The 25,306-nt window shown below is 40.3% G+C and overlaps 2 protein-coding genes across 3 annotated transcripts; one reads left to right on the forward strand and one right to left on the reverse strand.

Annotated features, from left to right (window-relative positions):
* Positions 1-57: 57 nt before the first annotated feature.
* LOC128252671 (glucose dehydrogenase [FAD, quinone]) lies at positions 58-16,320 on the reverse strand. Of its 2 annotated transcripts, none has more exons than XM_052980609.1 (4): positions 15,992-16,320; positions 7,518-7,694; positions 7,333-7,453; positions 58-2,352 (listed from the first exon to the last, which is right to left on the reverse strand). In XM_052980609.1, exons 2-4 carry the CDS (start codon positions 7,683-7,685, stop codon positions 764-766), a joined length of 1,878 nt encoding a protein of 625 aa, XP_052836569.1. In that variant the 5' UTR covers positions 7,686-7,694; positions 15,992-16,320; the 3' UTR covers positions 58-763. The 2 variants fall into 2 exon arrangements, with proteins under 2 accessions (XP_052836569.1, XP_052836570.1); XM_052980610.1 differs by having other exon boundaries at positions 803-2,352.
* A 325-nt stretch (positions 16,321-16,645) lies between these two features.
* LOC128252680 (synaptotagmin-4) lies at positions 16,646-22,690 on the forward strand. The gene is made up of 5 exons (XM_052980621.1): positions 16,646-16,800; positions 17,424-17,522; positions 18,494-19,725; positions 20,899-20,973; positions 21,037-22,690. The coding sequence occupies exons 2-5, from the start codon at positions 17,480-17,482 to the stop codon at positions 21,154-21,156; spliced, it is 1,470 nt and encodes a 489-aa protein (XP_052836581.1). The 5' UTR covers positions 16,646-16,800; positions 17,424-17,479; the 3' UTR covers positions 21,157-22,690.
* The last annotated feature ends 2,616 nt before the right edge of the window (positions 22,691-25,306 follow it).

The raw sequence follows: 25,306 nt of genomic DNA on the forward strand, positions 1-25,306 counted from the left end.
TACCCATGATCGGTTATCGTGTGCTAAACGCTGTCAAATTCACGAGATAGTTTGGCATTTAAACTAAATTGTTGCACTTTAATCGAACAATAAATACATGCCATATACGCGTATACAGAAATATAGGACACCAAAGTGAACGATAAACGAAGTTTACATTTTCAATGGGTCACAAGAATAACATAGTTTAGGTTTTGGGTTGTTTAAATGACCCACGAACGACACGCCAAATTTACCTGTTCAATGGGTCCCCATAAGCTGCGTCGGTTAAGTGTAGCTTTTAATTGGTCAACTTAACGTTCATTACAAAGCGAACATTAAACAAAATCTATGTAGTCAAACTTATCCAACTCAAAGTGTGCCAAACGTTTTGTAACTCAATTAAAGCTTTATATGGGCGAATTTTTGAAGTAATTGAACAACGATAATAATCGAATAATTATCAAATCAAGCTACATTCATTTTGTAAATTTAATCGAGTTTTAGTTGTGGATTGTAGTTTGATGTGCAGTTAAAGAAGTTCGACTTTATGTATATTCAGTGGGTCAAAGTAGTTACTTGTAACAGTTAGCTTATGCAGAACTTTAGTGGAGATTGCGCAACGCGGAGTGCCTAGAGTGAGAAGCCTTCGGATTGGATTATACAATACCATATTAGATTAGATTGGCAATAGAAAAGGTTGAATTTGGATTTGGATATGGGGGGCCTTAAGTGTAATTTCGCTTAAATTTTACTCGCAGTAATTTCGCTGGGGCTCTGGGGCTCAAATTACTCTATGCAACGTCCACGTCGCATCCACACGTCAGACCTTGGCGCCCCAGGCCCGCTTCAGCAGGTAGGCGCCCTTCTCGGCGATCATCACGGCCGGGGCGTGGGTGTTGCCGGCCGTGACCTTGGGCATGATGCTGGTGTCCATCACGCGCAGGCCGCGGATGCCGTGCACCCGCAGCTCGTGGTTGACCACGGCCAGGGGGTCCTGGCTGGGGCCCATCTTGCAGGAGCCCGCCTGGTGGTTCTCCGGACCCGTGTTCTGCCGCACGGCGCACTCCCAGTAGGCGTCGCTGCCGAAGGCGGGCGCCTCGCAGCCCTTGACCACCGTCTTGTCCAGCCGCATGCCGTACTGCTTCAGCGGCGAGGTCTGCGACAGACGGATGGCGAACTTGATGCCCTCCACCAGGGTCTTCACGTCGCGCTCCTCGGTCAGGTAGTTGGCCACGATGCGCGGCGGTTCCAGGGGGTCGGCGGAGCGCAGGCCGATGAAGCCCCGCGACCGGGGACTCAGCACCGCCGGGAAGATCTGGATGGCCCGGGAGTTGTTCGAGAGCAGCTCGCCCACCTGGCCCGTGCGGGCGCAGCTGGCCAGGTAGCCGCCAAAGTAGAGCTGCAGGTCGGGCAGGTCCGGCCGGTCGGCCCAGCGGGTGGCCAGCTTGCCGGTGACGTCCGAGATGCCGGTGCCGGACATGAGGCCGTCCCGGAAGAGCAGGTACTCCATGGCCGTGGCCCAGTTGAGCGGCGCCGTGTCCGCGTCGTCGATGAAGAAGTTGGTGAAGTAGGCCACGTGGTTGTGCAGGTTCTTGCCCACGCCCGGCAGGTGGTGCACCGTCCGGACGTTCACCTGCTGCAGCTCGTCCTTGGGACCCACCCCGCTCAGCAGCAGGATCTGGGGCGAGTTGACGGCTCCGGCACTCAGGACCACCTCCTTCTTCACGAGGATCTTGCGCATGCTGCCGAACTGGTCGCTGACCTCCACCCCCAGCACGTTCTTGGTGTGCGGGTGGATGAGGATCTTGGTGGCCGTGGTGTTCAGCAGGATGTGCAGGTTGTTGCGCATGCGGGCCGGGCGCAGGAAGGCCCTGGCCGAGCTGTACCGGATGCCGTTGCGGGCCGTCATCTGGGCAATCATGAAGCCGGTGGAGTTCTGGCCATTGAGGTCCTGCACGGAGAAGCCCAGCTCCTCGCCGGCCTTCAGGATGGCGTAGGACAGCGGCGGGTTGTACGGGAATTTGCCCACGGGCATCGGGCCGCCCTTGGCGTGGAACTCGGTGCCCACGTCGTCCAGCTCCAGGTTGTCCTCCGACTTCTTGAAGAACGGCAGCACGTCGTTGTAGGCCCAGCCCGGGTTGCCCTGGGCCGCCCACTCGTCGTAATCCTCGCGGTTGCCCCGGATGTACATCATGCCGTTCATCACCGAGGTGCCGCCGAGCACCTTGCCGCGTGGCCAGTAGCAGCGCTGCTCCATCGAGGACAGGCAGGCCATCCGCTCCGGCTCCGTGTTGTAGCGGTAGTCGATGTCGCTGCCGATGAAGTTGAGGAACATCGAGGGAATCTGGGCGCCCACAGGCTCGTCGCCACCTGCAAAAGTCAGGTAAGATTGTAAGCAACGTGGTTATGTTTGTATTAAAAGTTTTCCATCCATCGCCATGTCTATTGAACTTTTTATAGTTTTTCTATCTTTTAAATTGGTAAAGATCATAGTGAATTTAAAGATTTCTTTGTTACAAGGAAAATAAATTCGAAAAAAGCATTGGGCACCTTAAGGCAGGTTGCTACTTTGTTGGGTCAAACATATATATTTTTATACCCTTGCAGAGGGTATTATAATTTCAGTCAGAAGTTTGCAACGCAGTAAAAACCACATTATAAAGTATAGATATTCTTGATCAACATCACTAGGAGAGTCGATCATCCATGTCCGTCTGTCCGTCTGTTTTTAAAGCTATCTGCATGAAACTTTATTTATATTGCAGGTAGTGCATAAGCCGGATCGAGCTGGATCGGACGACTATAGCATATAGCTCTCATAGGAACAATCGGAAAAAATATAAAAAATATTATATCTTTGCTGTTTTTTAATTTTTTTATTTCTTCGACATAGTAATGGTTAAATATTTCAGAACTACGATTTAAAGCTCCCATAATAAATAACAATTTTTTTTTAATGTTAATAAATTTAACCGTTTTATTTTGTTATTTTTTTTAGAAATTCTTTTGACTAATTAATAATTTGACAGTTCAGAATTACGCTTTTAATTTTATTAAAATCGAGAAACGATATCATATAGCTGCCATAGGAACTATCGAAAATTTGAGCTGCAAATCAGTATAGCTTCAATGTTTTTTATAACATATACGCAAGTAAATCACAGTTTTAATGTTTTCAAGAATACCTAATTTTTGAAATAGCTGCAAGGGTATTTGAACATCGGCTTGCCGAAGTTTGCTTTCTTTCTTGTTGTAATTGTTTTTTTTTTGGTAAAATATTTCCGATTTACGGTTTAAATTTCATCAAATCGGACGACTATAGCATATAGCTCCCATAGGAACAATCGGAAAAATAAATGAAAAAAAAATTATAACTTTGCTGTTTTTTAATTTTTTGTTTAGTTCTTCGAGATATAGTAATGGTTTAATATTTCAGAATTACGGTTTCAATTTCATCAAAATCGGACGACTATAGCATATAGCTCCCATAGGAACAATCGGAAAAATAAATGAAAAAAATTATAACTTTTCTGTTTTTTAATTTTTTGTTTAGTTCTTCGACATATAGCAATGTTTAATTATTTCAGAATTATGGTATAAATTTTATCAAAATCGGACGTCTATAGCATATAGCTCCCATAGAAATAATAAAAATATATAAAATAACTATCTAATAATTGAGCTGCAAATAATCATAGTTTCAATGTTTTTTTTTAGCACATACTCAAGTAAATCATAATTTAAATGTTTTCAAAAGTATTTAATTAATGCAATAGTATAGGTATGTGTTTCATATATTCCTTCTAAAAATTTCAAGTTAATAAATCGAAAATTGAAAAAATTATTGACTGTTACATAGGTCGGCGTCGCGCTCATTTCATACTTGAATATATCTTTAAACACGTTTTTCTCAAAACTACGTTTTTCCCACTAACAGAAGTGATTAATGTCGCTGCAATAAGACAATCCTATTGAAACTTGGCGCAAACATGTGTTAGGGTTTGATGAAATAGATGAACTAAGAATTTTTAGACATATTGAAAAATTAGGGAAATCGAAATTTTGTTTTCAAAAGCTCATAATTTTTTAATTTTTTATTTATAGCTGTAATTCATTGTATCAGCAATGCTGTGAAGACTAAGAATATGTCCTGCTTTTGTGTTTCAGATTAGCAGAACGGCAGAATTACTTCCGGTTAGCGGTACACCTCCACAATGACCGGCCGTCATTGTTGGACTTCCCCTTCCCCACTTTTTACGCAGCCGTTCAAGAAAATTTGTTTATGTCAAGTAAATGTTGCTTTATAAACTGTACTTAATTTGAGTATTCTATCTTCAATACTTTCCTCAAAATAAATTCTGAAAAAAAAGTATACGTTTTGGGGTCAACAAAGTTGCAAGCTGCCTTAAACATAGTGCTGATTTTTATGCTGAGCAAATAATAATATGTCGAGATACTAAAGCGTTTACAATATATATTTTTTTAATAAAGTACAAAAGAAGTGACAACCATAACCAGCAATGTCTTCCACTCGAAACCAGATTATTAGTTGCCAAGACTTATCTGACTCCATCTGTACGCATGTATATGCATGGCATAGAAGTTTTTGGAAGCTGTGGTGCTCCCAATTTGAGAAAGATGAGTATAGCATTCAATAATACTTCTGAATACGCAAAAAAATGTAATCTTATTGTAATCTAATTGTAAGCCGGACCAAGTTACGAATATCTTTTTGTTAATCTGGAATCAATTTCCGCACTTCATAAAATCAACCTTATTACAAAATCTACCTAACATAATTACATAATGCTATATTAATATTCAAAGAAATTGTAATTAAATAAAATATTGTAATCCCATGTCTTGGAACAACGTGAATAGTACACAAAATTAACAGTTTTTGTTGAAGTGCTAGGATGCATAAAAAGGAAATAATAATAATACATATTATGATGTAAAATAAAACTAGACTTTTATCAATTTCTGCAAATATCCAAAACCGGTTATAAAGTAATGTTGCAAGGTAGATTTTGAATTATTAATTAAAAATTATCTTTCAATATTGCAGTATAAATTTAAATATTTTGCCAAATTTGTTAAATTTAATTGCTAGATTCCTACCGGGTTAGGAAATAGATATGCACATGCACGAACACCAAGAAACATCCAATAACTGGTCGTGAGTCTTGATTAATAGACCCTAACTGCCCATTAAGAGGCAGTACAAGCAAACTCCGGTCTAACCTTCAGCACTTGGGTGGGCAGCCCCATTTGAGTTTGGGACACTCGAGGCACGCTTTCGGTGAACCCATGGCAATCCATTATAATTAGTATATTGGCTCAATCAGCGTTCTAGAATTTCCGTTGCGCTGAGCCCACGACTCTAGTTAATTAAATCGATTCAAGTGGAATCTTTGATTGCTGGCCATAGCGTGGGAGCCGAAAAATGTTACCGCACAAATCCTGAAGTAATAACTTAACTGGCATTTCAACAAAGGAAAAAGAACAAAATAGCCAAAATTAAGAAAGAAATGCAAATACTGCCTCTGATTCATTGAGTACCAGCGTTATATATGCTCCCCAAATTGCTAATAACTTGTTCTGCGGCCACTCTTAACATATGTCTGTGTGGCGCGAATAAAAACAAATGCGTTCCTGGGTGTTTACGCCACGGGATAAGAGCACACAATTAACACCGGGCAATACGCATTCTAATTAGCTTGGATTGAAAGTTAAAACAAACAAAAAGCAGCAGTCTTAAATATTGCTAAAAATATTCGTAGTATGCATGTGATCACACTTGGAGACAAGTAAGTTGCTCAAAATTAGAATATAGTTGAAAGTAACCAGGTAACCAGGCAACACGTGCTGGCCGAGGAGTTGAGCCATTAACCGGAGGCGAGGTCATTCCAGGGGTCAGTGTGCCAGGCACCGGGCTGAGTTCTTCAATCAAAGAAACCTTTTAGTCTTTTTCCGGCATGCTTTTGGCATTGACTAAATTTGACGAGCTGCATGTCTAATGTCAAGCAGGTCCGAGTTAAGCTTCTGCGGCTGCGGATTAGTCGAAACAAAAACAAAAGCCACTTTGGCCGGGAGTTATCTGCTCATACTGATATGGCCGTATAATAAGCCAGGTAATGGCCACAGTTAATTGCACTTCAGCCTCAGGCATTGTTGTATAATTAACGCCAACGCATTGACAACTTCGAGTGTGTTTCTCTTTCGCGGTTTTTGGCTCGTAATTAGTGTAATTAGTGACGAAGCGTAAAAATTGTCGCTAAAAACAATTACTTTGTGCAAAGATTGGAAGCCTAAGGGCGACCCACAAAGTAAGCCAAGCAGATCCGAGAATTCTGATGGGGCAGTTTAAATGGAGCTATTAGAATGCTTTCCCAGGCCTGAAAGCAGCTAAAGTGATTTTCCAAGCACTGTGTTGTTTTATTAAGACATTAGTGATGGCTCGATGATTAATGATGATTTAAAGCTCTGGGAAATTCGAATTAGTGCCTAACATCTTACTAAATGGTTGACATTAAATAGCTTGGTTTCAGGCCATAGTTAATGTTTGGTCGAAGGCAATCATAATTTTAAACTAGAATATATATATTTTTTATTTTTCCAAGATAAAAAAGTCAAAAGTCGTAAATCAAGAAATATTAAACCAGTTCATATCAGGTCATATTTACTGACCAACTCGCATTGTGCCAGTTATTTTGTGTGATATATAGTATGTACTTGAATTGTATTTTAAATATATTAAATATTTGAACTTCGCTGATCTAATTGATATTTGGCAAAATATTATCGGGGTACTGTAGCTATAAACAACAAACAACGTACATACGATAAAATTAAAATTATGCAGTGCTAAAATGCCTTATATGCGGGCTTAATTAAGGCAAAGTGAATGCACTGCATTGAATATCGGCACCGAGAAGCAGAACCAAACACACTCGCTATTCATTCATAAAAAAGGCTGTGAGGAACAGCAATTATCGACAGTAAAAAACCAAGTCAAGTGAAACGGAACGCAAAAAAAACCTTTTCAAGCTTTGTAAGCTGGCTAACAGCTCGAGGAGAGATATATTTGCATGGCTAAGACTGCCTTCGGCCGAGGTGGCAGCTCGTTTAGTTTACATAATGCTCCTGGCGGTTGCGGTTGCTTCTTTGCCGCAGTCTTGCCCAAGTGGCATTTGTGTTGCTGCCATTGTTGCAGTGGCTGGCGCTGTTAAGCTTCAATTACTTCTAAACAAATGCCACATAACGGGCCTCTAATTGCCGTGAGCAGCGTGGGTCTGAGTCAAAGTTGGAAGTATGTGCATGAGTGTGTTGCTGGGGCAACTTCCTTACCGGCTTCGATCAGCAGCACCTTCCATTGCGGCACCTCGGAGAGTCGAGAGGCAACCACGGAGCCCGCTGAGCCGCCGCCAATGACAATGAAATCGTACTCGTAGTCCGGCTCCGATCGAAACTGTGAAGTTGATCGAAATAGTATTTGGTCTAGAGAGATTAATGCACCTTTGAGTGCAACTTACCCGAGAGCTGGCCCGGCCGCAGGGATCCTCCAGATCGCACTGCGAGCGGATGAACACCTCCAGCAGTCCCATGAACAGCATAAAGGCGCTGCCGCCGCAGGTGGAGGCGAGGGTGGGTCCGGTGGGCACGCCCACCAAGCAATCGCAGGATGAGGGGCTGGCGGACATGTTGGTAGGCTGAAATGAGGGAGAAGAAGTTTAAAGTTAGAGTCAGTCTTTATTGTCGGTGTAATTAAAGACCACACTTGAAGAGCCAAGGCACTACAAGAAACAAATACGACTTTTTATATTTATAGGTTGGTAAAAACTTTATAGATAAAAATATTTATCATTTTATTACATTTTATTTACAAAATTGGATAAAGCTCTAGCGTTTTGTAAAAAAATAAAAAGCAACGACATGAAAAAAAAAAACACGAGCTTAAACGCTTTTGAATTTCCCATAACATCTAAGTATGTATTAAGTAAAAACACAATAATCAATAAAGAACAATAATAACACCAGTACCATTCAAAAAATTAAAAGACTTAGAACACGAACTTGCACAAAACTAATTTTTCACAAAAGTCACAAGTCTTTTTCAAAGTCCTTAACATGTTTCGTTAATATTTGTTTTTATTCTATAAACAATAGAATCAATCAAAAAAATCAAAAGACTTAGAACACGAACTTGCACAAAACATATTTTTCACACATGTCACTATGCATTTTGTTCGTTTTCAAGTCCTTAATATGTTTCGTTAAATTTATGTTGTTGTTATGTTTCGTTTTAGTGAACAAATTTTTATAATTGATAAAAAAAATATAAGTCTGACCATAAAGTATATACACCAAAAATATATGAATATTATCTATAACATTATCAGAAAATCATTTTCGAATCTGTAAATAATGGATTTAGTTATCTATTTGTTCATTTAATTTTTTTTAATATCCAGTTGGCTAATCGCAAAGCCATAGGGCAAGTCATAAGGTTTTGAAAACCACAACATGAACTTCTGTTTAACCTTGCCCATTGAGACAAAGACTGAAATTTATCAAGCAACTGTACTGTAATTAATAAGAGTACCCACCGAGACAATGGGCGTCGTCGTCTGTCTCAATGCACACCGAAAAGCGGCAGAAACAAGACCCAAATGAAATTGAAATCAAAAGATGCTTTTTATTTCTTGGCCATTTGGCAAACAAACGGCAACTGCCGCCAGCATTGGCAATTACCGAAAGGCCAAACGGACAGACGGACAGAAGTCATAGCTCATCATCTTGGCTTGGCTTTTGTTCAGTCAGCTGCTGCTCTGCGCTTCTGCTGCATAGTTTCACATGGCCTTAGCCCCAAGCGGCCAAAAATGTCTGCTTTACCTCTCTGTGCTTTCCTATTTGAAATTTCGAAATGGCCTTAAACAGAAGCAATGAGGCTGGAAGGAATTACGGTAGCCGACGACTGTTGAGTAATGCGGCTTACAATTATGTCATTTGTTCGTCTGGTCGGTGGTCGATGCTCGGTGCTCGATGACCGATTAATGACCGCCGGGGTTGAACAGATTGACTCCAAAGTGACTCCGAAGGCAGGGAAACGTGATCCGTTCTAAGCTCCTTTTAAGTGGGGGAAAAGCCTTAACTGTTTGCCACAACACTGCTCTTCACACACCTTTTTTGGGCGGACAATTAGCGCCCGAAATAAAACCCAACCGATCCCCGAAACCAGTGCATTTTTGGAAGATGCCGAAAACGCTGACCTCAATTAACTCGAACAGCTTGAAACAATAAAATCGCAATTTGTATCCAAAAGCAGCAAACCGAAAAACAAAGCAAAAAGCATTGCAATTGAAACAGAAACAGAAACTACGGCCAAACCAAACCAAACCGAAACCGAAACCGAAAGTGAAACAAGAGAATCACCTAAGCGGAGATCGAGAAGATCATGCAATTGCTACAGTTCGTCTGTTTTTGGGTGCCACACTGGGGCTGGCTCTGACATTTAGACACGATTTTTCATTCGTTTCAATTGCATTTCGGTGTCTTTCGCTTTTAAAGTTGAAGGATGCCACGAAAGTGAAGCGGAGCTCGGCAAAGGCAATGGCAAAGGCAAAGGCAAAAAGCAGCCAAAACAGAGTCGGAGAACATACGCAGCTCACGCGAGCGAGGAAAATCGAAAGAGGGGCAGTTGACCTCGCAGCCAGTTTTCCAGCAGGCTCGTTAAAGCCAGGTAACAACAGTTAGAGCAGGCGAACTTCAAACGCCAAGAAAAACGCGTGCAAAAGTCGTGCAGCAATCAGAAAATTAAAAGTTGTTCGGGACAAGTTTTGCGTTGCAAACGGAGTTTGGTCCACTTCTGCGTGGCGTGGCGATTCATGGTAATTTGTGGGAAGTCCTACGGATACGAAATCGGGCATACTGCAAGTTTGAGAATTATTTCCTTTGATTAATGCAAATAGATTGTTTAAGTAAATTAGAAAATAAATTTCTTAATTTTAGTTTAAACAACTTCAAATTCAATCTTTTCAGTCTTGAAACATTTCTTACTGAGTCTCTAAGTCCCTGAATTCTTGTTTTATTCTCACCAAAACCACAACTTCTCACCCAAAATTACGGCAGTAAATTATCATTTCTCTTGTTAGGGTTATCTGATATACCAAAAAAGACCTAAGCCCAATGTCATAATTTTATATTAGCTATTTTCTGTTTGATGGTGAGAATAAGTCAAAAATTATATTATTAACTAATGACATTTTTTCCTGTGATCGTCTGATTATTCGAGCTTCCTGCGTATCTTATCGGACAACATTGTCTATGGAGTTGTCATAATTGCAGCTCGTGGTGTATCAACACCTTTATCGGATGAGAAGCATTGTGCATAATATCTTGTGCACCGAAGCGAACCGAGTGTCGATTTAAGCCGACTCGAGCTGCAGTTGTCTTCTTGTGGTTTGTGTTGTACTCGTACGATAACTTCATTGATATTGCTTGGCATTGTCTTCATTGCTGCGTTGCGTTTGAAGGTTTCTTTGAGCTGTCATTCAGCCAGTCAGCCAGTCCCTCAGTCAGTCAGTCAATCAGGCAGTCAGTCAGTGTGAACAAAAACAATACCGCAGATAGAGGCTTGTTTTTGGGCCTTGTTATATGGTTATCTCGCTGCCGCTTCTGCCAGTCTATGTTAAGGCATGGTTTTTCGGGTGCTTATTAATGTGGGAGCCGTGCATTTATTAGAATAATAATCATAAAGTAATGCAATTTATGCGTGCCACTACAAAGGCGCCAGATAAAGCCATGTGATTTTGGGTGAATTGTGTAAGGTCCACCTTTGGATGGGGTGGGATTTGATCTGATCTTTGCCAGAGAATTCGTTAACTTAAAGGTTACTTCCTATTCTATATAAGGCATCATTAGTAAAGTTAAATATAACAAAAGTGAAAACCCACTCTGTGCTTTTAAAAGAATGCAATAGGCAGTTTCTTCATTAAATTACGCCTTGAAAAGCAATTAACAATTTGAATAATTTTTTAAAATTTCACATTGATTTCGAGTTAATTTAAGCCACCAATTTCAAACTTCCACGGCAAAAACCATAACAAGTTTAATGCTCAACACATTGCGGCAAATTGGAGTCGTTAATTTGGCCAATGGACCTCCAACTTTGAATGGGAACGAGTTTGCTTTGATTTCGCAGTTTTCTTCTTGGCTCACAATCAAAATATAACGGTCGAGAGGAGGCACAAATAAAATAAAGGCGAATCATAAAGTGGTTCACGTTTGGCGTCAAATTGACAAGCGGCACCAAGTTGAAATGTTGTATGAATAATTTAATAAACCTCCTGGCAAACGCAGAAAGCAAACAGCCAGTTGAAATGGGTTTGGGAAAAGTTCATAAATAAAGCTGGAAACGTACGCGTGGATCTGGCCAGCAATGGGGCTATAAATTAACACTGGCCTGTAGAGGATAACGAGCCGGCAAAGCAAACATTGCCCCGGCATCCCCCCCCCCCCCCCTTCTGGCCATTGGCGTTGGCCATTAGAAATTGGCCAAGAAACCAACGAGTGTGGCAAGCTAAAGCTAAAGCAACTGGAGCTGCAACCTGCAACCTGGAACTGCAATCGCACTCGCAGCGAAACTGGAGGAAACTGCCGCGCAATGTCTGGCCAACTTGGCCAATGTCTGACTCAAAGTCTGAGTAGCCGTTGTTGTTGCTCTCGTTGCTCTTGTTGGTCTCATGGCTCTTTGGCCATCTCCCGACTTCCTATTTTCACTTTCATTCGTCATGCGCGTGGCGGCACACAGAAATGCAACAACACGGCGGCAGACTGCAGGCCCAATTTGGCCTTTTCTTGCCTTTTATTTCTATGCCATTGCTTGGAATACCCTAAGAATATACATATTTTTTAACGCGAATTAATTGATATTTGAATGAAAATACATTTAAGTTAAATGACATAATGACATAGTAAAAAAAATAATAAATGTTTGGTCCTTGAAATTTATTTCATCATTAAATATTGAGTTAAAGTAATATAGACAAATATGACTAAAGTAAAAAAAATAAAAATAATTTGTAATTATTGACAACAAGTTTTTATCTCTAAGTGCTCAGGAGAAAGCTAAGAATAATATAAAATTTACTGAGTTTACTGTTGTGGAAACACGAGCTTCTAGTTTTAACGTTTTCTTCCTTTACATTTACATTTTTAAGTCGAAGGCATTTTCTTACTTTCAGTTATCAGTTAGGGAAGTAAAAAAGTCGGTATTAAATGCATAGATTCCAATTGTTTTTTCTCACTTGTTTCTTGTTACTTTTGCGTACTTCATGTTGGCTTTCTTTGCCTTTAACTTTGCCTCTGCATCTGCAGGCAGTTGTCAACGCGACATCTGCACTGTGCGAGTGTTTTGTGTGAGAATTTGCTGGCAGTTGCTGGTGTGTTTCCAGCTTGTCATGGTTCATCACGTAATTGTTAAATGCTAGTAGGCAATGTTTAGTTAATGCACTTCTGGTGACGCTGGTCAGGTTAACGGTTTGACGTGTATGCAATGAAATCTTTTGTTGGATAACTGTCTACTCAGAGATTCTTCTAACGCTTGCAGCTTCCCGGATTTCCCTTGGCGAATTCCGCCGCTGTGGCTTACAAGTTAACAACAATCGGCTGCTGGGCCCCCGCTGATATCGATAAAAATCTTGAAATCAGCAGCGAAAAACAATAAAATCGTAACTCGTGTATAATCTGCATGATGGGTAATTGCCCTTTTATTTGTTTTCTGTTGCTATTATTTCCAGAGAATTGAACAGTATAATTTATTGAGATGGCATTGGCCGGCACGACTGACAATGGATTTTTCCATCAGAAACAGAAACGGAAATGCAACACAAAACCTTAAAAACTTCCCCTTTTTTAGCAAGTTTGGTAGAAAGCTGACTGAAAACAGTTTTACATAATTTATTTAAATTTTTTGGTTTTCGGCCGCTTGGTCTATTGTTGCACGAACTACGTGATTGAATATTTGCAACATTTTGTTGCATTTCGCCTGGCAAAAAGTTGCGGCAACTGCATGTAATACCCTTGGCGTTGCCAATTACGTGGCACTCGTACTCGTACTCGAACTGCTCCTACTCGTACAATTAGGCTTCGAGTGAAATTCTGCAATTGCGCAGCGCAGCGCATCATTCCGGCGTTTGTCAAAGACCCCAGATGAGAGTTGGCCGGGCCGAGTGCCTTGATTGATCGCTGGTTACGTGCTGGATAAAAAAAGGCAGCAGCCACCACAGCGGCCCGAGGCGGATGCAAAAAAAAAAGATATAAGGTGGGCAGCTCGGCTCCAAACAACGACAACGTGGTTCAGGAGCTGCCTGTCAACTGGGTTGCCATTTCATGAGCTCGGCTCTTTGGCCCGCAGACAGTAACAACACTTTTAGTTTCATTGCTAAATGAGTGAATTTGTTAACAGTGTTGTGCCGTAATTGATGTTTCGCCGGCATTTCTCACGCTTGTCGCTAGGATAAGATTTTGTGGGCCGCCCAGGGGCCCAGCGATTGTCGATAATGAGCTTCGCTGCTTGGATTGAGTAATCACTAAAGTAGAGAATATCTGTGCAACTACTATACTGTTCCTTATAAAAAAAACTGATTATGAATTTTTACCCTAAACGTGGTCCAAGTGCCTTTCAAATCTGAAAAATTATATAATAGGAAAAAGGTTTGCTAAGATTTTAAGATTAAGTTATGCCAATAAAAAAATTGTGTAGTGGTAAATTTCACACTGCAGAAAATATATGAAAATTAAACATTAATATCTTGAATTATATTTTAGTATTCAAAAATTGTTCTCATTTTTCTGTTTTTTTTTCAATTAATTATTTTTAATTTTATTTTAGGACATGTTGTTTTAAAAAGTTATCATTTCCATAAATACATGTAAAAACGGGTGCAAATAAGTAAATAAAATGGACTTTATCGTAAATAGCAGTGACAATTTTTCTCTGTGCATATTCAATCACTTCACTCAGTATGCTAATTCCGCTGCTCAGGAAAATTCCCCGAAAAGCATTCGAAAATTTGTCCCGTTTTGAGAGTTATGTCGACTCACGCTTTGTGGCTGCCCTGGCCTGGCAATGTGCCATAACGAATTGTAAACAAATAAAGCCGAGCCAAAGACCGTTTAAATGGCAAACAGCGGAGGCTACATGCCGCAGATACATTCAGTGCTCGGCGGAATGAATGGACGATTGCCAAAATACCCAAAAAGGGAGCAGACAATCGCGAGGCGAACAAACAACAAGCAACAAACAACAGGCAGCAAAAGTCAATCGATGTCGCTGAAGAGGAGTAACAAAAGCCAGCAACAGGCATTGCTTTGGCGAACCTAAAACTGCTTTTCGAATTTTCTCCCACTTTTTTGGGCCCCGACAAAATGTTGGCAGCAGATAAAGCGACGACAGCACGCTCCCAAAACATGGAGACATACAAATTTTATCTGCCGCTGACATTTGAACATGACTTTAAAAAATCTACGGGACTTGTGTGTGCAAAAAGTATTTGTGTGTGGAGTCTTTGGAGTTTTTAGCCAACTACAGAAAAGAAAGCTAAGCGTGGGTGTCATTCGGTCAAAGCACCCTGCTCCATGCTCGCCTAATCCCATTGCCCACCAGCTTCCCTTCATACTTCGCTGGCCCCTGTTTGCCCTCAATAAAATTTGATGGATCATCATCGCCTACTTTAATTTGCTCTCGTCAATAAAAAGCAGTGCAGAAGAAACAAGCGAAATTAAAAGGCCCTAAAATGAACACCGAATCCGATATGCAAATCAAGAAATTATCTTTGCAGGCATTCGAATGCCAACTCTTTTTTAATGGGTTCAGCACGTTTGATGTGAAATTACTTATCATGATTTGAATTGTTGGGAGAAATGTTGATTTTAAGTTTTAGGTTTTTGATGAATATTGGCAATAATTTTGTATTTTTGGGAACCACTTTGCCGGCCTCATCATGACTTAAATATGTTTCAACTGCAAAGATTAAATTTCAGAAAAACGTGGTTTTATTGGAAATGTTTTGCTACTTGATTTGTTTGAGAGTTATTAATTTTTGGATTACTCATAAATAATCATTGATTACGTCAATTTTTATAAATTGATTTTAAGAAATGTGATTTTTTTGGTTTACCTTATTCATAAACACAGACTAAGTGCATCCTCTGAATATGAGTAATATTATTGGGAATCACTTGTACTTAGTTGAAAGGTTCAAATTTCTAGTTCCTTTTTTCGTATCTTTTCGTAAATATTTTGATTGGCAAGTTTGACTTGTTTCACATTATTAGCTTGTTAGCCTGGTGATTTCCTCTTAGCACTTAACGGATATTTCCATTCAATTCGGATACAAAGACGAAATAGTCTCGCCATAAATAAGCCTTACAATACCACCCGTTTCCCCCAAATCGAGGTGGCGGCTAATGAGCGGTGGAGTCGAGGGAGAAACCGGGTTAATTTCTTATTAGTGTAATAGCCGTTTAATGAACTGACATCGTATAACACCTTAATATGGGTACTTTTTTATACGAATATTACGGATAATACGGTGTGTAATTGAGCACAAAATCGATCGCACTAGTGGTCAAATAGCAGACAATGGGTGCCCGGTTTGATGTGTGTGGAAAAAGAAATATAAACCAGTAACTTATAGTAGAAACGTGTCTAGAGCAGAAATCGTGAGACATACATTGTGGTGGGCCAGAAAAACAAACGAATCGAATCGCAGCTATTGCTAAAAAGTGCAGTACAATTTATCGCCGTGAGCCATCAGAAGACCGAACAAAGTTCCGTTTCTTGGGCTTATGACAATGGCTAATTTCCAGCAGACTTCGGGCCCCAAAGCTGGCCAAATCTGCCGGGCTTCCTCAATGCCAGAAACGGGCATGCGGATTTTTCGGTTGTGAAAAACCGAAGAGTCAAAAAAAAATAATGGAAATAAAAGCCATTGCATCAACTTACGATCGTAGAGTCCAGTGGTTTGGTGTCTGGTTTCCTTTTATGTTTTAAATATTGAATTAAGTGTTTATTCCTTAACGAAAATGCCTCCGGGAGAATTGCTCAATGGCTCGAAGACGATAAAAACTTGAGTGCTATTAAGCTTAAACGTTTCTTTAGCAGCTTTTATTGAACATTAAAAAACACTGACTTCGGCTCACAATAGTTTTCGGTCACTGCCTTCTAGGGTTTTTGTGAGTTACCCTCTTGAGCACTGCACTGGATGCGGTTTCTTGGGCTCTCGGACTCTTCACTTCTTTGAATGAACTGCGCGCAGACGCAGAGCGTTACCGACTCAGCTTCTGGCCGGCAGGCGCGAGACTTTTTAAACCGAAGAAAAGCTTTAACTTAACGAAAGTGAGCTTTAAGCTGGCCAGAAAGCTGTCGCTCTCTGGAACTTTGCCTAAGCTCGCAGCTTTAAGGTGTTTGAAGCGAGTAGCGCAAGTAAGTGCTTTAACCTTAACGAAGTTCACATTCATTACTACTTTTTTGTTTAGCAGTGTTGTATAACCTTGGCGTAACCTCCCTTATTCTTGGCTAAGACGTCACAGGTTTCTTCAACCACCGCTCCCAGTTAGCCAGCCCACACGAAAAGCTCTTACTTTTCCATGCGTCTGCGCAGGTTTAACGATTTCCAAGTCAAGCGAAGAAGCCACTGGCAAAATAAAGTCAAACGGCTGCTGAACTGCGTTGTTGAATTTGTTTTCCACAAATCGTGGGCACTGCACAGTCTTTAATTGTTACAAATAATTGTGAAGGAAAGACTAAAAAAAGTAAGAGTATTGTGGGGTATTATTATTAATCTCAAAATTGTGAAAGAGAAAGATCTAAGAACTGCCAGGCAGCTGCAAAGTAATTGACTTCCAAGAAGCTGTGATGCTAAAACAAGCATACAATGAAAAAAAAAATGAAAAGTGATTGCAAAAGAATAGATTTTCTCAATTAAACTTCAGATAAGACAAGAGTCGAATTTAAAATATAATTTTGAGACGTGTTTTTCCATCAAGCTGGGATTTAAGAAGTGGAAAAACCAGCGAACTCCGTGTGCGTGTGTGCGGGGGCTGTGATGATTCATGCGACCCCAGACGAGCACCCTTAGCTCATGTGTGTGCGTCTGTTGGTGACTCTCCCGCTCCCCCTAAAAAAGTGTATTTGTGTGTCTTCCCAAGTAATGCAAATAACAACAAAAGCATAACCTGGGCACACGGGCAGCTGCTGCCCAGGAAAAAAGCCTCTAGCATACATTTGTGCGCAAAATCGATGTACGAAACTGTTCACGTGCCACAGAAAGTTGCAAACAGCCAAAGACAGTTACCAAAAGTTGTCATCCCCCTTCCCACTTCCCACCCCCCAACTTCCACACTTACCAATTGTGACTAATTGTTATTCCACACAGCTACGAGGAACATCGAGAGGAACGTGCTGAGAGCGGCGAAGCCTGATCCATTAAAAATGGCTGAAGAGTATATACCAGATGTCAGCTTCATGGACACAAGTAAGTAACATATTGCAGCGCCAAATGCGACCTTTGCGGCAGATCTGCCCAATTTGCTCATTAACTTTAGGCTCAAAGTGTTGCGGAGAAATTTTGGTTAACTTTTTCGTTGGCAATGAATAATTAATTCGGGTCTCTGTACTTGCGAAGTGCCATATCATCCGTGTGCGCCAGTTTTGATTGCGGTTTCGTTTGACATTTTTATAAAAAAACAATTGTTATGTGGGCTTTTTTTGTGAACTCTCGAAAACGTCACCCAAGAAAAGATTTGTAAAAGTCAAGGTCTTTGTAGGTTACATTTAATAACAAAACAACATTTGAGGAGATCCCATACTCTTCATTTTGATGACTAATCGCAGATATATGTGTTGTTTGTTCTATTCCTAAAAAGAAAAAAAGTTGTTTAACACAAATTGAATTAAATTTATTCAAGAAAAAGTTTTTATTTTACATAATAATTAATTAATAACTTTTGTTGTTCAGCTAAAAGGCTAGGAATATAATTTTGGAACGTGCTATAATTTTTGACCAAATTTAGTAGTCTTTTATGCTTAATTAACATAAATATGCTCTAAAAATAAGCAATAATAGGCATTTTATAATAGTGAATACTACCTCGAAAACTTAAATAAACATAAATAATTAACACACTTGAAAGTAAAGTATAGCTTTTGAATATACTGATCTACCTTTGCTAACATTTTTATCCAACACACTAATGGTAAATACACTTTGGGCTACTAAAATTGTGTTCTAAAAATCCACAAAAACCGAATTCCGCAAAAACTGTTTCCCATATACAGCAAAGATGTTTTTAAATATTGTAAATAGAGGAGAGCTTAACACACTTAGTTACCGATTGTGAAAACCTTATGTAGTGGTGTGCTGTGCCCAGTGCCTAAAGTACTTTACTTATTAGTTTTCAAATATATTCGCTAACGAAATTTCCCCACTTCTGTCCTGGTCCCCAGTCGTGCCCGCCATCCTGGGGCTGACCGCGGCTGCGGTGCTCTCGTCGGTGGCCTGCATCTGCGCCCGGCAGATGCGCCTCCGGAACAAGAAGCAGAGCCAGCACGACGCCTCGTTCCCCTTCCAGCCGACCCGGCGACCGACCGCCGTTCGGTCGCCCAGCGGACAGCCGCCGCACTACTTGAAGAAGTCGCCCTCGCCCACGGGCGGCAAGCAGATGGGACTCCTGTCGCCGATGCAGGACCAATCCACCTCCCCGATCGCCCAGCCGAACGTGAGGTACGGCGACGAGGACGAGGGTCCGCCCCAGCACCCGGAGCACCACAACGGCAATGGCAATGGCAATGGCAATGGCAATGGCAATGGGAACGGCAACCAACTGACCGTGGTGGATGGTGGCAACGGGCTGAAGCAATCGCTGCACGGCAGCCTCCACCACTCGCCGGTGGAGACGATCGCCAATGGGAGCGTGACCATCACCCTGGACGACCAGGCGCTGACCAACGGGAGGGAGCTGTCCGTGAGCGACCAGTACGGGAAGCTGGGCACCATCTACTTCAAGCTGCGCTACCTGGCCGAGCGGAACGCCCTGATGGTCTCCATAATCCGCTGCCGCGGACTGCCCTGCAAGGGGGGGTCGGGTGGCACCGGGGACATACCCACCGGCATGAACGGACGCACTCAGGCGGCCACGGACCCGTACGTCAAGCTGCAGCTGCTGCCGGACAAGCAGCACAAGGTGAAGACCCGCGTGGTGCGCAACACCAGGAACCCGGTCTACGACGAGGACTTCACCTTCTACGGCCTGAACATGAACGACCTGCAGAACATGTCGCTGCACTTCGTCATCCTCAGCTTCGACCGGTACTCGCGCGACGACGTCATCGGCGAGGTGGTCTGCCCCCTGACCTCCATCGAGATCGGCGACATTTCCAAGGAGGCCCTGTCCATCAGCAAGGAGATTCAGCCCCGCAGCCTGAAGATTCGCGCCCAGGGCCGCGGCGAGCTGCTCATCTCGCTCTGCTGGCAGCCAGCCGCCGGTCGTCTCACCGTGGTCCTGCTCAAGGCCCGCAACTTGCCGCGCATGGACGTCACCGGTCTGGCCGATCCCTACGTCAAGATCTATCTCCTCTACAATGGCCAACGCATCGCCAAGAAGAAGACGCACGTCAAGAAGCGCACTCTGAGTCCCGTCTTCAACGAGAGCTTCGCCTTCGACATTCCCGCCGCCGAGGTGAGTAATCTTCAACAAGTTGCACTCAACAAGGCTTTAAAAGTTAAAAGGAGCTTATTGAACAAAATTTACAAAAGTTAAAATATTACTTAATAGTTAATGACCCATTACTTTAAAGTTGGCATACAACATTTTATGTATAGGCTCGTATTTTTAAAAACTTTATTTTTTATCCGATTGTGGTATTATAATTATTATTATTATTATTATTATTATTATTATTATTATTATTATTATTATTATTATTATTATTATTATTATTATATTATTATTATTATTATTATTATTATTATTATTATTATTATTATTATTATTATTATTATTATTATTATTATATTATTATTATTATTATTATTATTATTATTATTATTATTATTATTATTATTATTATTATTATTATTATTATTATTATTATTATTATTATTATTATTATTATTATTATTATTATTATTTATTATTATTATTATTATTTTATTATTATTATTATTATTATTACTATTATTGTTATTATTATATTTATTATTAATTATTATTTTTTATTTTTAGTATTTATATCAAAATAATACCGTCTTGCGGTGCGTAAAGCCTGGACTCACAGTAATATACCTGCCTTGAGCACGATTACGATATAATCAGTATCTCAGCGAGTTTAAGCCCAATCGGCATGAAAATTTCACAGGATATTCCTGAGATTTTGAGATTATTTTTTGGATTTGTAAACCATTCTGCCTTTTAAATACTTACATTAAAACTAAAATCTCAGAAAAATCTTTTAAGTTGTATAAAAGTTAGATAATTCGATTTTTTAATAGGATAGCAATAAATTCAACTAATTTTTTGGTGAACATACTTCCTGGAATTCCTTTAAAGCAATTATTTTAACGTGTGCTTTAATTTAGTGGGTGAAACAAAATATGTATCTGCTTGAAATATCAACTTATTTATAAAATATAATAATATAACACCAAACCGCGGCTATGAAAATGGGTAATCAGATACAAAAGAGTCTTAGGTTAAATACAACACGAATTGTAATTATTAAAAGAACTAAAAAATGTCAGGAACTAGCAATAGTTACAAATAAAATGAAATAATTAGTTAAAATGTAATAAATAAATATTATAAATTTTGTATCGATTATTTCAAGTACCGTTTTTTTTTATAAAATTACAGGGCACTGGCGCCAGTCTTGAGGGTGTGTCTTTGGAGTTGATGCTGCTCGACTGGGATCGCGTGACCAAGAATGAGGTAAGTGAAGTGGGATGACCTAATGCTAATAGCTCGATAATCGTATGTTTGACGTTCCCACAGGTCATCGGTCGCTTGGAGCTGGGCGGACCGAACTCGAGCAGCACCGCCTTGAACCACTGGAACGAGGTGTGCAACTCGCCCCGCCGCCAGATCGCCGAGTGGCACAAGCTGAATGAGTAGGGGAGGAACCCAACCGGGCGCTGGCGCCCCTTTTTGAGGAGGGAAGAAGCAGGAACGGCATCTGAAGGGAAGTCACGCGGCTCATCAGCATGAGTTCGCTGCTCCTTTGAACTTGTCTCACGTATAGCATTTAATTTAATATGGTTTATAGGGTTTTGAAAACTCGTATTTATCCATTTTGTTCGTATTAATTTTGGTTTTTGAAAGATATGCGTACATTTAGTTGCTTTCATGAGGGGCAGTTTAAGCCAGATGCAGAAAACCAATATTTACCGAACATCCACTTACTAAATTAAATGTATTAGAAAATGTTTAGGACCTTAAAAATGCATAGTGTAAGATAATTCAGAAACATCTTGAAAAAATCATTTTGAAAACGAAACAGAGGAGGAAAAATAAGGAAGAAAACTATAAATAATGGACACCAATTTTGTTGCTGTATAGAATTTTACTTCTTCGCTTTATGTAACTTATGTATTTCTATGTATGATTTTCATATCAAACAACTAATGTCCCATTTAATGTGCCCACCACGATGAAAACTGAAGTTAATTTTCAAAAACGATACATTACTAACCATGCATATGTATAAAATATTTATGATGATACATAACTCTTAAGCATAATGTCTGTGTACAATTTAATTTTTATTGTTTAGAAAGTTTCTGTTTAATTGTAAAGTATTTAAATACACCATGGATTTAGAGGATACCAAACACCAAAATCGCACACTCCGAAATCTCTTGAAGTGTGTCCAGATGAAAGCGAAAATATTGCTTACTGCTTAACACTTTATACATACTCTTAAAAATAAAAATAACTAAAACTACAAATAAAACAAAACCAAATTGAATCTAGAGAGAACACGCAGCAGAATGCTTAGCACCAAGAAGCTACAAAACCACACACAAATCGATCGAAAAAGTCAGAAAAACATTGATTCGGAGAGAAATCCAAACACAATACAATAATGTAAGCAGCATAGTACTTGTAGAAATCAAATACCAATAACATACCTTAGAGTATAACCACTCACGAATAGCTCAAACCGAACGCAATAAGCACTCCAAGGTGCCTCTGGCGGCACTACTTATAACTGGAAAGGATAATGGAACCCCAAAGAAAGCATAGCTTAAAAAAGACACCGAGTCATTATCCACTTACTGATACTGAGTGTACTGAATACAATTATGAACTATAGCAGATCTTATAGACATCAGCCCGCTTCTACATATATTTTGTAAACTGAGTGTTAGAGAATTAAATTTCATTGAATAACTACGTACATACCATAAGGATATATGCAAGCATACATAGCGATTCAAAAGAATAGCAAATACAACTTCAATTCGTGTCCAATCAAAACTTCAATTCGTCTAATGGAAAAACAATAATTACCAATACATATGCGATGAGTTTTTGCAAAGGAAACCGAATTATATGAGATGTGTATAATTCTACATTATATATAATAGTAATTGTAAGCTACATCAAATGGTTAATTTCAGTAATAAAACGTATTATATAAAACAAAGTGTATGTACTCAAATCGTTTATTTAACTTGGTCTTGTCTCTGTCGCTCCTATATACGATTTTATATTTGAGTTTGAGATGTTAAATGCACTAGCTCAGATCGAGAACATTTTAAGATATTACTCTTCCGTAAACCCACTTGCTTACATTTATAGATTTGATATACTTAGCAGCATAAAACCCAATAGATTGCTGTTTAAGTTTACAACACTTTTAGGATTGTTGTGCACTCTAGGTAAGGTGAAAGTGAATTATACAATTCACTTAACTAATTAATTATATAGGAAATATTAGTAAACTTTTAACAAGCGTTAATTAATTAAGTTTCCGGCTAGTTGATCCAATCTTCCTTAGACATCAGCCGAGACCTGTAAGTCAATAATAACACAAGTTTACAATACTAATCCGACAATTTACTCCAAAACCGAAAGTTTCATTGTTTGGTGCATTTGAATAATCTGGTTAGGAAAATAACACTTACAATTTTAGTTTATCTGGTAGAAATCATCCTTTAATTGTGCCTGTATTATTTTAGATTGTGCTTTTTCTCTCAAATGTACCACCAAAAAAAATCGGATGTGCGACGGAATTTTGACCGACATGACGAAAAGTTTCAGTTGTGTTACAACAAAGTCTGTGAAGACAAGAACTTCTTTCGATGCACTTATGGAGCATGCTTGAATACAACTCTTACGTGCGATGGAAAGCCTGATTGCTGGGATGAAAGGGCCGGCAAAAAGTTTGAATGCCTGGACGGTGCGAATCTACAGAACGAGTGCGAAGACCTTAAGGGGGATTGTATCCCGGAAACTATATAAGCTAGAGATATGGGTTTGTAATTCTTACGTAGCGCAAGCTTATTTTAAAACGGAGCCACACTTACTCTAACTCCCATAGCAAATGTCGGTTACGTCCCCTTGAGACATGTTAGACCATAAATTTTGCAATCTGTGTGTCGTTCCTATCGGTAGACTCAAAAATGTTCGAAATCGAGTTATTATTTTAGAAGCTTTAGAGTTATAAAGTTCTCTGCGCCGCTCTACCGCACATTTGCCAATGCTAGCCGCTGTTCGGCCGCTGCTCGGCCGTTGCTCTGCCGGTAATCGATTATGTAGAGAGACAGATCGAAAGAACTTTAAGCAAGGGCTGGGGAGCTGCACGCTCTTAACCTATGGTGTTGGCTATGCAGTTCGAAAGACCACGCCACCTAAACTCCAGTTGTTTTGTGGGGGTAAATATTGTAAATTTTTTAACTGAGTAACAAGTATCTAATAGTCGGACGCCCACTGGCGAATGCCAAGTCCCAAATGTCTAGCTTTTATAGTTTCCGGACAGACAGATGGACATGACTAGATCGGCTACTGATCCTGATCATCGATATTGTAATATTTCAGATTTGCGGGTTTATTTTTATTAAAAGCGGACGACTATATCATATAACTTCCATTAGAACAATTTGAAGAATATATAAAACAAATTAGAACTTCTCTGCTTTTAATTAGTCTTTGATACATGTTAATGGTATATTATATAAGATCGCAAGGAATTGTTTTAATTTCGAAGCACATAAACTAAGACTATGACAGTAAATTGGCTTAGGATAAATGGCGGTGGATGTGTAATTACCGCACTTTGAGTGGTTCCAATTTGTAGCGCGGTTTCGTTGTCATTTTAATTAAGTGTCGAATGACACTGAATCCTTCGTTTTAAAGATTTAATTAGGATCATTTTTGGTGTTCTTTTCAAACCAAAGTTTTGTCCTTATGCGATCGCTACCTCGTTAAGAGGTGGTTTGTTTTGATAGTCCTAAAAACTGGTCCTTAAAGTAATACAAAGTGGCAAGTTTAAGATGAATTATTTAAGACATTTTAACCATATCTCGTCAAATATAAATTATATTAAAGCAATTATTTAAAAAAATCAAATCAAAAGTTGTATCTAATAAGTATCTATTAAGATGATCATAATTTGTTCTGTGCCTTTCAGAGACGAGGAGTGGTTAAGTTGTAAGGGGAAGCGATGAGGAGGAAACCCTGTGTGTGGCCATCAAGTGTCCGTCGCCTGCTTTCCGGCTGTGCAATCACGTTCCCGACTGGGTAAAGGGCTCCGAAGAGAAGGAGGAGATTTGCCTGGCCGGCTTCCCACGGCCGAGGATCTGAGACCCTGCAAGCTGCAGGACCTATCCAAGTCCATCTGTTGCCGAGAGCTTCGTGTGGCGCACCACCTTCCAGACGAGTGGGAGTGTTCCGAAAAAAATCGTTGTCCATCTGAGCTGCCTCAACGGCCTGAACGGCGAGGAGGAGAACATTTGCTACGGCGACCAGTTTCGGTATGCGTTGGGCAGGTGTGTGCCCCACTGCAAACACTCCGGCGGTCCAATCCACGCGGCTCGGTGCATTCTGGATGGTCGCCTAATCGACTGCAAACAGCCGCTGCTCCCAAAGGGCACACAAATAGCTTACCTGCTCCTCCGGCTTTGATCACACGGAGGATGACGGACTTCAGTTCTGTCGTGGTCTCGAAAAAGCTACCTAGCTGCGAGGCCATCTACGATGTGTGGGAGCTGAAAGGGGCTACATCTTCGTCTTCTCCTCCATGGCTTGTAAATGTCTTCCG

Source organism: Drosophila gunungcola, chromosome 3R (assembly GCF_025200985.1).
Source record: "Drosophila gunungcola strain Sukarami chromosome 3R, Dgunungcola_SK_2, whole genome shotgun sequence".
Classification (NCBI taxonomy): domain Eukaryota; kingdom Metazoa; phylum Arthropoda; class Insecta; order Diptera; family Drosophilidae; genus Drosophila; species Drosophila gunungcola.